The 12,899-nt window shown below is 42.1% G+C and overlaps 1 protein-coding gene across 1 annotated transcript in view; it reads right to left on the bottom strand.

Annotated features, from left to right (window-relative positions):
• trpm7 (transient receptor potential cation channel, subfamily M, member 7) overlaps positions 1-5,627 on the bottom strand; it is a gene marked incomplete in the record, with an annotated part of 28,184 nt that extends 22,557 nt beyond the window's left edge. The window contains 5 exon segments of the mRNA XM_062388348.1: positions 1,304-1,517; positions 1,983-2,190; positions 3,243-3,281; positions 4,377-4,456; positions 5,511-5,627. Coding sequence (XP_062244332.1) covers positions 1,304-1,517; positions 1,983-2,190; positions 3,243-3,281; positions 4,377-4,456; positions 5,511-5,561 — 592 coding nt within the window.
• Between the last annotated feature and the right edge of the window lie 7,272 nt (positions 5,628-12,899).

Genomic DNA, 12,899 nt, shown 5'->3' with positions numbered 1-12,899 from the left:
AGAGAGCTAGACACTGTTAATCCCATTAAGTTTGGGATGGGAGAAGAAAGAGTCATAACACCAGAGCATCTGTGACCAAAACACAACCTATGGGGCAAATCCCCAACAAGTGCATTAGTCCTAGAGATGTTTGTGAACCACAATCAACTAATGGATCTCATGGATTCAGCAGTAATTTGTGAGCCAGGAGACCATCCCAACAGAACACAGTGCTAGAGTGGCATTACAAATAATCACTGCTCTGGGTAAATGACCCTGTGAGTAATGATTTAAACACTATGATCAGACCACACCATCTTAACGCAGTGCTGTGGCTGCAGACACACCTCGGCCACCACACGCAGTCAAATGACATGCTTAGAGCCCGGTATTAGAACTTCTGCTAGATCAGCACATCAAGCCGACGGAGGCTGTTTGGTTCTGCTGCTTTGTGTAACAGTGAGGGATTCCATTAGAGCAGTGGTTCCCAAACTTTTTACAGTCTCGTACCCCTTCAGACATTCAAACTCCAGCTACGTACCCCCCCCGACGCACGTATACAGCATATAACACTTGAAACTTTGAAATTGTCAGGGATTTCAGGACTCGGATAGAAGTTTAGATCAAACAGAGTTTATCTATCAATTGTCAGTTATCAATCAGTTGTTAATCATGATTGTCAGTTCCTAATCGATTGTCGGGAGAATTAACGATTATCGATTTTTGATTAATCGTTAATATTTTATATTAAAATGCACTATTTATAGGCTCTGTTAAAATGCAGTGAAAATATAGATCTTTATTACAAGGTGAACAACTCTTGTGGCAGTTAAACGGGAACCACTCACTGGTTACACTTGAAAATATGCGCTATCGTTTTTACTAACAGTCACTAACCTACCTGTAACTTTATTGGCAGTGTAGTTATTTTGCCTAATATGGGTATACATGAATATTATTGGCAATGCGACTTGGCTATTTAGACTATTTAATATTGTATGATTATTTATAACTCAGTTTGAAAATGTAAATGGGCTTATTCACTTTGAAAACGCAAATACAATTTTCTCCCCATGTACCCCCTGAACCACTTCGCGTACCCCAGTTTGGGAACCGAGGCATTAGAGGAATCTTTAATTATTTCTATAAAAGGAGTAGATGTGGAAAGTAATAATCACTTGGCAGACATCTTTCTTTTCCCCATTGAAATTTCATGATATTAAGATGCATATAAAATCTGTAAATTCAATAGCATTTCGGAAACTACAGATTCAGGAAAGAAATATGAACTTTCTGAAAGAATAAGAATAATATCTCTGCATACCTGTGTTGACCCCTCCAGTGAGAATCCAGGCCCCAGTGGTGACTGCAGCTTTGATGAGGCCCTTGCCAACCACCTGCTTGATGCGCGGGTGGAGCTCAAAGTTCTGAACTCCTCCATGGACAGAGATGAGGATCTTGGGTAGCTCCATATGCCACTCCTTCAGCATCAGGCGCAGGGTGCTCTCCGGCCGCGAGTCGTGGGACAAACGCACATACTGTCACAAACACAAGGAGAAGCGTTCACATAGAGGCACACATAGGAAACACAAAAGGCGTTAACAGCTGGCTAACAACATACCAAATCTCTGCTGATTCATTAAGTTAATCAGAGTTTGATATATGAGATTTAAATAATGTTCATCCAATCAAACACACTGAGGATACACTGTTCCAATGAGCCTTTCCGTTTACAGTTCTTACAGGTGACCAAAAAAAGTTAATAAAAAAGAATAATAAATAATAAATTTCTTAATAAAGAAAAAATTCTTTATTAATTCCAAATCAAGCTCAAATTAAGTTTTATTCCAAAGAGACTTAATGTGCTTATCCAAATGAAAAAGAATCGAAATGGAACAGAAATGTGTTGGATCATTTTTCCACATGTCACAGCTAATAAGACACATAAACCTTTTCTTTTTCATGAAAAACTTGCCCTCCAACAGAAGAATTTGCCCTCCTACCTTGGCTCTGTATGAGTGAGACCCTCCCTGGAAGTTGATGACACCATAGGCGTCAGTGGGGCTCGCCTCTGTGTGTTTTTCCACCGACCACTCCTCCAGCTCGGGCATAGTGAGGCTGGGGTTTTCACCCAGCTTCACGTCCGAGAACTTGGTGGCCAGGCTGGCTGTGAAGCCAACATGCTGCCGCACCAGCCGCCCACAGCAGCACCTTGAGGTTGAACAGAATAATTTTAATTGACAGATCAATAATATACTAATTCTATTTATTTTAGCAATAATATTTACAACCTTTGAATTCACAACTATAGCTCTACAATAGTTTATCATATCAGAAAAATCTAATTTAGGAACATCTGCCAAACTCTTGAATAAAAGTGCATTGGATAATAATAATAATAATCTTAATATTATAATACATTAGAAAACTGGTGAAGAGGTTGACTTTTGTACATTCAAAAACCTAGTTTGATGACATTAAAGCAGCATTGGATCGTGGAAGTTATTGTTTTCACAAACAATGCAGAGGAAAATCTACCTGACTGTTCATGGTTGAGATGTAGAATTAAAACTGTATTCACAGCAAACAACAATGAATAATCATAATCCATTACCAGTTACCAATACAAACAGTGGAAGGAAAAAACAGCTAACAAGCTAGTGTTGTTAGCTCTGCAAGTTATAGCAGAGATGGACAGAGCCTTTGTTAAAGTGGCTATGACACAACTCAAAGGAGAAAGTGAAATGTCCCTTTACCTCAAACTGGGATTTTTCTGGGTTTAAACGTATTTTTTAATAGCTAGCTAGCTATTGAACAAATCCTAGATAGCCAGCTCTAAAGTTTAGAAATGAGAATAGTCACTAGCAGTACTACTCTCATTTCAAACAAAGTGGATGTTTGCCGGCTTGAGAAGCCCGCTTTTGTCTACAGATAATCAACTTAATTTGAAAAATATTTGACAGACTGTTAAGACTGGAGGTGATCTTTATTTTTCAATGTTCCATCAAAGGATCACCAATACAATTATTGACAAGTAGTTGGTTTTCTCAACACCTTTTTACCACCTCAGGGGAGAATGTGCATCCTGACACACAAAGCCTGGAAGTTAATTGTTTCCTGAGGAGGGCTGGTGTTCATGGGAATAACACTGAAAAAGAATTTGCCTGCAGGCTTTTCTCTTAACTGGTTTGCAGGGTTTCTCTCGGGTTAATCATATCAGGTGACAAAGAACGAGTCAAACAAGGGACCTGACAAGTACTCACCGGACCAGCTGCTGGCAGATCTGGCATCCTGGAAGGCATCTGGAAGGAATTTCAAATCAACATATTCAATCACTGATTTGAATATAAAATCATTCCAGACCAAAAACCCATTTGCCATTGTACAAAGATGGTCACAATGGTCTAAGCTTTTCTAGTGAGAGGTTAGTTCTTGGTGGACATCTGTGAGCCTGGCTAGATTGGCCTTTAACAATGAGAGTTTTGAAACCTGCCAAGTGGACTCTCACTCTGGTCACAGTCAAATGCCGGCCTGCATGGGTCCTATTCACTAACAACTTCCACTCATCTACAAGCTTGTGAAAAAAATGGCACGTTCTGTAGTTAACGGAGAAAAGCCAGTGGCAAATAATTAATGCAAAAGAAAACAAAGGAAAGTAGTCACCCCAGAGCTGGTGAGTTAACTAGAAGAAAGAAGAAGAACGTATAACTAAAAGCAGAAATAGCTTACATACAAAGGAGGTAGCTAAACAGATAAATACACAGAATGGTAGGACACTAAATAGTATCAAATAACTGAGAATTTCAATAGAGGTTTATAATTTCCTTGTAACTGGTTGATGGTTTATAAATGCCATCTACTTGGTGTTTACAGTGAATGACTGGGCTGCAAGCGAAGCCAATAAGACGCCCTCTGTACAATTCTAACACTGCATTGTTAGATTCCAGTAAGTCGGCAGAAAAACCTGGCTTCATTTCAACAAGAAACAGCATCCACATCAGTTTTTAACGAAGACCAAGAACATTATTATGAGAAAATATCTCTATACAAGGAGAAACTGTGATAAATAAAGGGAATCAGATATCACACAATCAAATCAGCCCTTACATTAAAATGTAAGGGCTGATCTTCTAAAATGGCGATAAATTGATAAGGATTCCCTTCACCAGCACAGGAAAATAATATGATACACAGGTTCTTCACTTTGTCTCCCCCCTCATTTAACACTGTAATTATATTGACAGACATAAACATTTAAATTGTGCAGAAACAGACTCATTTACTCTTTGCAGAGTAGTGGTTAGGGTTTGAGCCTCCTTTAACACACCACACTGTACAATTACCCCGTTTCCATGGCTATCACCACAAAGCTGACTGCAGATCGGCTGAGCACATACCTGTGGGGGTCCTTTGACACTGGAAGTATGTACACACATTCCCTCTTGGTAAAAGTGCTTTCTATCCAGGGTTTCTGGGACTGCAAACAAAGAGAGAAAAATGCTGTGAGCAACGGACGGCAGCTGATGTTCCTCATGGGCACGATTCAGGCTTGATTATATTTGCATTTGGTGAATTAAAGCCACAAACAGTTCCCAGGAGGATGTTTAAAAACAATTCTCCACTGTCGAGTAACCGATTGTTAGTTCCAACAGGGCTGGCATTATTGCCAGTGTAGTTTCAAAAGGACAAGTAAAACAAGTGAATAGAACACTGGGATAAAAAATACATAGGCAAGTGTATGCTTTGCTTTAGTTCAGAATGAGTCTCTCTGCAAATAATGAAATCCACACATCATAAAAGAGCAGAGGGGAGCTTGTAACGCCTTAATCTAGGATTTAGTACATGAAAACAAAGGGGTTAAGAGGCTTAATAAATAAAATACATAAAAATCAATCCTTATTTGAAATTGGGCAACCACAATTAAGGAAGAACACTGGTTAAAGCTACATGACATGGTTATAAATCGTAACAAAACAATCTCATTCTATGTCACTATTTTACCAAAACAAGGATTTATGTCACAGGAATTTTCAATTAATGCTTCATTCCTCATTTCCCTCAGTACAGCTCAGAGCGACCCACAAATGATTAGCAACATTAATCCCTGCCAGCACAAAGAAGGGAAAACTGCAACCCCATCACCTGCTTCGCACCTAAGACTTCCAACTATTCCTGGAACTCAAACGGTAAGGTTGTTAGAGTGTATGTGTAAATGGGTTCTGAAGTAGGTAGCTGGGCTCTTTTCCGTTGTAGATAGCTGAAAAAGATCCTCACTAGTCCTTGTTTACAGTTAAATAGAATGGTTAGAGACAGAGGTGATAGTTTAGAACCATAATTACGTCACTGTCCACAAAGTCCCACGTGTAGGATTCAATCCATTGGTTTTTCCTCAGTACCGAGAGTCAAATCTCTTCTGTCCATACTGCTATCCATAGTGCCCCTAGCTCGACACGTCTTCAACAAATTATTTTTTTTGTAGCAATGGGTCATCCCACTGTTTGACCAGTGAGAGCTAACCACTGAGTGTTTACCTGGACATCCTCCTCTTCATCTCTGTGTTTAAGGGCTTTGTACAGGAACATACCAAGGCTCCTTCATGCATCTCCTGGACAAACCACAGTCACCGCAGTCTCCCCTTCGGCTGGATTATTAGCAACAAATCACTACACTACACGCGTCTCTGAAGATGTCCAAGCAATGTCCCAACAGGTCTCAAAGTCTACAGCGATGCTGTTACCACACAGATCCGGCTGCGAGTTAAAAGTTGAATGATCAGCGAGACGTTGCAGCCTCCAAACTCCATCCACTGTTAATCTGTAAGAAGCCACTCAGGGGGCAGATGAATGTGTCTGAGACAAACTAGATATTACGTTCAGGCTGGGGAGAAAGAGACGAGGGAGGCGGAGGTGTGGGAGAGGATTAGAGGATGGGCAGAGGCTTCAATGATATATACCTAGTTGTCCTCTGGAGACACACCACCAACTGGGAATCATGCAGCACACACAAAACCTCTCTTAACAGCTTTTCTGCAGTGGCGCATCAGGAGGCCCCTCTACTTTCAAACTAATTTCCAAGAGAACAAACATTTATAAAATAGAAGAAATCTAGATGAAAATAAGGGCAGCAAAACTATTTAAAAAAAAAGAAGCTCTTTTCACACACATTTATTTTAACTTTTTAATTTAAACACCAACATTATTTCATATATCAGGAGAGTTTTTTCAATAGTGTAATTTTATTTAGAATTTAAGTGTATTTTTACTCGCAGCCATTCCAATGCTTTGGCATTTTTTATGAACAGGTGCATATATCTGGTTGTTTGCTGTGATTGATTTGATCAATGTCCAGTGTCCTTTCCTAATGTTGTGTTTGTGTATGTTTGCCATCTACTGTAAAATCCCACTTCCTTTAATATTGATACACAATACAGATCTCTAAATTTGGACCTATAATGCCTACAACAGGCACCAGGTGTGTATATCAATTTATTTTTGTTTTGTTGAATTTTTGCCTTACAACCTGGCCAATAATCGAATGTGTGAGATGTTATTTGTAGATATAAAATATCATCAACTCATTGAGAGTAATCATGCATTTAAATAAGGATTCATGTTTTGACTGACCCTTTCCTTGAACCCATAGTTCACCACTGTACAGGGAAACCCACAGTTATCCAAACCACTTATTTCCCTAAACCCACCAATAACCCACATACAGGTATGAAAGTAAATGATGATAATTGAAAACGGTGAATCTATGGATTTGGAATATCTGTTGGAGGAAGGCCTAGCATTAAAACTGGGAACGGGCGAGCAGCAACCCTTGCTCTATCCAAGGGTAACAACAGCCAGTACATAATTTACTGTAAATAATAACACAGTAAATTATGTATTGTACAGTAGACCATCAAAACAGTCAAAACTAAAATATTACAGTATACAGTGACTTTTATTGCTTGTGTGCAGAGCTTCTTCTATATTGTCTTTGGTGCAAGGTGAAGTTAGACAAATTTATGGCAGCGTATATCCCGAAATAAAATTGAATTTGCTTTATAACTAGCTCCCCGGCTAGCATTAGCTCGCAAGCTCGCTGCTGCTACCCGTCAGACATTTAAGTGGCCGCATAAACAAGGGACCCCGGGACACCTCTAAATGTTGACTCAACAGTGTGGAAGGATGCTGCTGCTGCGCCAGCTCAAGCTCCCACTGCTCCCATTGCGGAGCTGCGCTGGCGAGCTGGGGCTCTTGCAGCAAGGCTCACCGGGGGTGAGGGGGGCGGGGCACTCAAAACAGGTCAATATGAGGAGGGCTTTTTTAGAGAGGGTAAAAAGGGTGCTGTTTTAAAAGAACCATATCAACTGTGGTAAATGTGCATAATATGTCCCCTTTAAGAAATACAGCAGGACAATGACTCTTGATGGCCATATTGTAAATTTATGAGTGACCTTATCAGTGCCATATCTGCAGTAATATGAAGGCTTGTATTGCCAGCCGAAGCAGATACATGAGTGAGACACACAGTGACTTAAGGGAGATCGGTCTCTAGTGATGCACTGTGAAGATTGCAATGTCATCTTGGTCCAACAAAGTGTAACTGAGTGAGATAAAGCAGGACTGAGCTCGGCTAACCTGTAACCATGGTACCTGAGAATGTCAGGCAACAAAAGACTTGAGCTCTTGAGCACTCCTGCCAAAAGCACACACTGCCACTTCCTCACGCCCTCCCTCCCTCTTCCTCTCTGGCTTCTTTCTCCGAGCACCAGCTTTTATGATTACTCTCTTCCTATAGGAAATATAACAGAGCACCCTAATATATAATTCAATTCAACAATCCATGTTTATGAGTAGACGGGTGTGTGTGTGTTTGGTCATGTTCATCTGCATCGCCATGCAAAAAGTGGATGGTTCTATGGTGTGATTTAAATGTGATCACTTAACTTTATCTTCCTGTTGTAAGCTCCCAGCGCGCAACAACACTCAGTATGAACTCAGAAGCCTTGCCAACTGAGCTCTTCCTTTCCTGTTCCTTCCTTCTTTTTCACAACAGTGCAACAAGACTAACTGGTTAACCCATCATTCCTCTGGTCCTGTCTGACGTAATATGGTCTGAGATAACATCTGGCTTGGTAAGTCTGTTACAGTTGTGGCAGTGGGAACAGGACAAAATTGAGAGCAGGAGCCAAACAGAAGATTCGTTCTCTGAACAAACAAGAAGAGCAAAGTTATATTAAGCTTTCTAAAGCTTGGATAGCTCTAAATGCACTGGATATGATGCATCTTACTGTATTTCTGAGTTTGGCAAAAACACAAAGGTAGGATTTACTAGCACAGTCCGTCAGGATAATCAAACAGGTAATCAACATGTCTAAACAGTGATACACAACATTCTCATGCAAGATCTCATGGCACTCAGGTCTACAATAGTCCTGATTTTGTAAATATTGTTAATGTCTCAGGTTCACGGCTCTGGACAAAACCGCATGTTAACATTTATGTTAAAATTTCTTAGAACACTAAATATATAGACTTCTTTTCGATTCAGTCAAAGTAAGGTCAAAATCACTAACTACGAGAAAAATGAACACACAGGCCTCATCACTTTGGAACCCTTACGCCATCTAAGTCATTTCCAGCTATCTGTCTATAATTAAAGGGTTAAATGGGTGGGAAAGGGTTCAAAATAGGCTTCAGATAAGCTTCCTGGAAGGCAGCAAACATAAGTAAAGTTGGTTCATGCGATCATGAGACCAAAGTGTGATGGCTCTCCAGCTCTCTCACTTGTGCCCCTGGAGCATAGCTCTGAAAGGCTGCACAGCATGAGCTGATACCATGCTGGCATGCCATCCCGAGTCCTCCCTTCAAGCAGCTGGATAACCTAGTAATGTAAAGCATGTGATGACTTTTTTTCCTCAACATCTGGCTCTCATGGTTATATGAGCCAATGAGAACCCAGGGGTAAGCCATCCAAGGTTAGGCGCTACCAGCAGGGACAGTAGCTACTGCATTCTACCCCTCCCTGCTTAAAGAAACTATATACCCGTTTTCACAGATAATACAATAACTGCAACATCAGAAATAAGAAAATACACCAAGTCGGTATTCTCTCCAGTTGTCTTTGTGAGTCAGAGGTTGTTCAGAGAGCACAAAAGTCAGCTGCGTGCCTGACCAGGAGCTATACAAGGGGAAGCAGTTGAGGGGGGATTCACAAAACAACTCACAAAACAAAAAGAATCAACAAACAAACTGTGACCAGTTTTGTATGGTAAGAAGGGAGGAGAGTGTGAGACAACAGTCAGTCTCAGTCATTTAAGCCATAGCTTCTTCTCTTTTGGATGAGAGGTGAAACGTCTTCAATATCCTCAGGCTAGTCTAGTTGCCTTTCTGCAGCACTTAAAAGAGCTCAGATGCAGAGTGCAGTCATTCTGCAGGTTGAAACATGCAGGCACACCCACACAAACGCATAGGACTATAGACTATAGTGCACTTTGGAGCACAACAGAGTGAAGCAAACCCGTTTCGTTCAGTGGAGAGCACCACGGCCTTAGCCGATGACCAGTTCAACCAGCCAGCGTTACATAAGAGACTGTGACTTGCAATAACAAAGCTTTACTACCTGGTGATACTGATCAAATCATGCCGTCTACTCTGATGAACCAGTCGTGGTTGAAATTGTGCGGAGCAGTCTGGCAGTAACAGTGTCCCTTATCGAAGGGGTAAGCTGGGGCATGTGACCAGCTCAGAGCAACACTGTGGGAAATAAAATGTTTTTAAAGACAGGCTCAGGTCGCTCTGGTATCCCATTGATCAATAGCAAATGCAGTAGAGGAAAGGGAGATATATCAGTACCACAATGGGAGATAAGATATCATCCAAGATCCAGGTAATGATGTTTTCCTCTGACCACAACACAGTTGCCATCAGTTTCTTCTAGACTCGTCTTTTTCATTAGCTGCACCAAAGTGCCAGGGTGATACAACAATACAAATGTGTAAATTTGTACAATCTGAAATTGTGACCCAATATTAACGTCATGGCATCTCTCCCAATAACATCTCAAAGAGACACATCAGTGTAATCACCCCAAATGGTAAGTTTTCGTGTTTCAATCTTTAACTATTGTGATTGTTGTGGTGATTTGGTCGATACTGTCCAGTATTAACCAAAGTTAACAAGTCCCCAAGACTCGGCTGCAGCAAGCAACGTGGAGTAGATATGTGTAGTAAAAACATGCATGAAGGAGCAGCAGGCAGTGACAGCAGGAGTGCTGCTGGAGTTTTGGCCATGAGTGGCAACAGCTAAATCCACTCTCACCAAATCCTGTATTTGACAAAGGCTGACATTTTAACATGACAAGTTGCCAACCTGTCTCCCCCGCTCATCTACCTAAACCTGCATTACAGGAAGTTTTCAAGGCAAAAATAGCAGAACTGACCAAAGCCTTTTTCCCTTTAACGTTGGTGCTGCCCATATTAGGAGAGGCGGTGGTCTAGTGGCAGAAACTTGGACTATGGGCAGAGAAGGTCTCTGGTTCTTCTCTGGTTCAACTCCACGGAGAGACAACAAAAGACGAACCTGGATTGATCTGTCCAAAAAATCCAAGAATCTACCTACCCTGTCTATTGCCCCTGAGCAAGGCACCTTACTCCCCCAACATCTGCTCCCCGAGCGCCGTACATGGTCGCTCACTGCTCTGTGTGTCCTGCACAGAGATGGGTTAAATGCAGAGGTTGAATTTGCCTGCCATTGCATGGGTGTGTTGTGCATGTCTGTGCATGTGTTTGGTATGAATAAACATATCTTAATCTTAATGATGTGGTGTTGGCTATGTTTATCAATAATACCTTTATTATTTGAATATAACATTTTCAGGGCATTTTAACTAATTGAAAACAGCAATATCATTTATCATTTTCACAGTTTCACTCATTCAGTTACATGAGTGTGATGAAGACTTCTGATTTATCTGTATCTGTGTGGTCGGTGAGCTCCTCGGTGCAGGGACAGGAAACCCTGGGTCTGACCGGGTCTGACACGAACAGGAGAAATTACAACTTCTGACAGAGGAACGCAGAGAAGCGTCTTCAGCTCGGTCTGCTGCTTTCAACATTTCGCTAGCAGCACGCAGCACGCAGCAGACAGCGGTCAGTGAGTGTACAGATGTTTAAGTCTCAGACATTAAACCACTGCAACATCCCTTCCACTCTTCCTGGCAAAAAACACTCGGCTCAGACTTGGCTGCCAGTCAAGGTGCCATTGCCTTGTTACTGGCAATGACAGCGTGTCTTGTTGGACATCTGGCGCAGCTGGGAGAAAACAGTGTGTCTCCAACATGTCCAAGCAGCTGTGTGTCACACACACTCCTCCGTCTGTTGGGCATCTGTGAAGGACCGTCCAGCGAAGAGAAGGACAGCGCTTCCAGCAGCCCGCGACCGCAGCTACCGCGGCTAGTTAGCTTGGCTTCGGTGCTTAGCATTTAGCGCTAGCGAGCTAGCTACTTAGCCTGCTAACGTTGCGCCAGTGTGTGGTTTTCGGGGACCGCTCACTAGAGGCTGTGTCACCGGGTACATCTGGCTTATTCTGCCCGAGTCCAGGTGCTTGACTTGGGCAGCCAGGCTGCCGGCTAACGCGGCTCACAGCACCGGGACCTTGGAGTCTGACAGGCAGCATGCACTGAGGGGGGAGACCTGACACTCGCAAAAAATACCCCGAGCGCTGACGACTGTCCTCGGCGGCTGTTTGAGAGGACTATAAACCCCCAGAAGAAGACAGGAGAGCCGGGTCACGTACCATTCTCTTCACCGTTGAGACTCAGGAAGAGCTGTGTCGTGGCTTTTATCCATCTATCGCCGGTGCTCTCGGTTAGCCTTGGGAGGAAAGCTCGGTGGAGGCTGGAGAGATCCGCTTCGGCTGCAGCTCCAACGGAAGGTTGCTTTTTCATAATTGTGCGACTCCAGACTGACGCTGCGTGACGAGCCGGCTGAGTCAGCCCGCACTGTCACATGGCCGAGGCGGAGCCAGCGGCCACATGTGCGCTTTGTTTGACCCCCTGGTAAACACCGCACGAACACACGAGAGAAACATATTGTCCTCCTGACCCATGAGATACGATCATCGATATGCTGCTGGCGCCATACAGCGATATTTAGTTGTTAACAGCTTGGACCTTTGCCAGTTTGACATAGGAATGATGGGCCACGTTGATATTGACAAGTTCGTGTGATGTTTAAGACTAAAGAGGCACTAAGATGAGACCTAAAGCCCTTTCTCTTTACTTTGTTTCATTTCATATAAATACACAAATCCCGAACTTAACCTCTTTTAAGGGGTTTTTATAGAATTATCTTGCAATATATTTATTATCAGAGAATCGCTTATTCGTGATTTATTGTCTATTGCGGGCCAGGTGTCGCATATCGTATTGAGAGGTACCCTGCATTCCAACCCCAGTTAGATTACACATTTGCTACATTATAACAAACATACCACAACTCTTTCTAATTAGACACTGACCTAGGTTAAACAGTAACGTTTGTCTTTATAATTAGTTAATAAATAATTCCACTAATGCTTTATAGGTTAGTCCAAGGCCATTTAACAACGACTTGTCACTATGGTCACTACCTATAAAATAGTTTTATGCTGTTAATCCCCCCCCCCCCCACACACACACATTTGTGCTTAAATTCGTTTTCCTATTAATGTATTCATGGTTTTATTGTATCAGTGTTTGTAGCAGATGCCAATTTGCAAAGTCCTTATGAGGGCTTTTTATAAACATATTAGATAAACAGGGTGATAAGGATAAAGAGAGATAACAGAGAAAGAAAAGAGTGACATAAACAATAAAGAACACGCGGCTACAGGCTTACGTAGGTCAGTCACCTGTGAAGACCATCATCATTTACCCCTGAACCAGTGCGG

This window comes from Platichthys flesus, chromosome 1 (assembly GCF_949316205.1).
Source record: "Platichthys flesus chromosome 1, fPlaFle2.1, whole genome shotgun sequence".
NCBI classification, from domain to species: domain Eukaryota; kingdom Metazoa; phylum Chordata; class Actinopteri; order Pleuronectiformes; family Pleuronectidae; genus Platichthys; species Platichthys flesus.
Note: the sequence above shows the minus strand (reverse complement) of the source record. Positions and strands in the feature narration are given on the sequence as shown.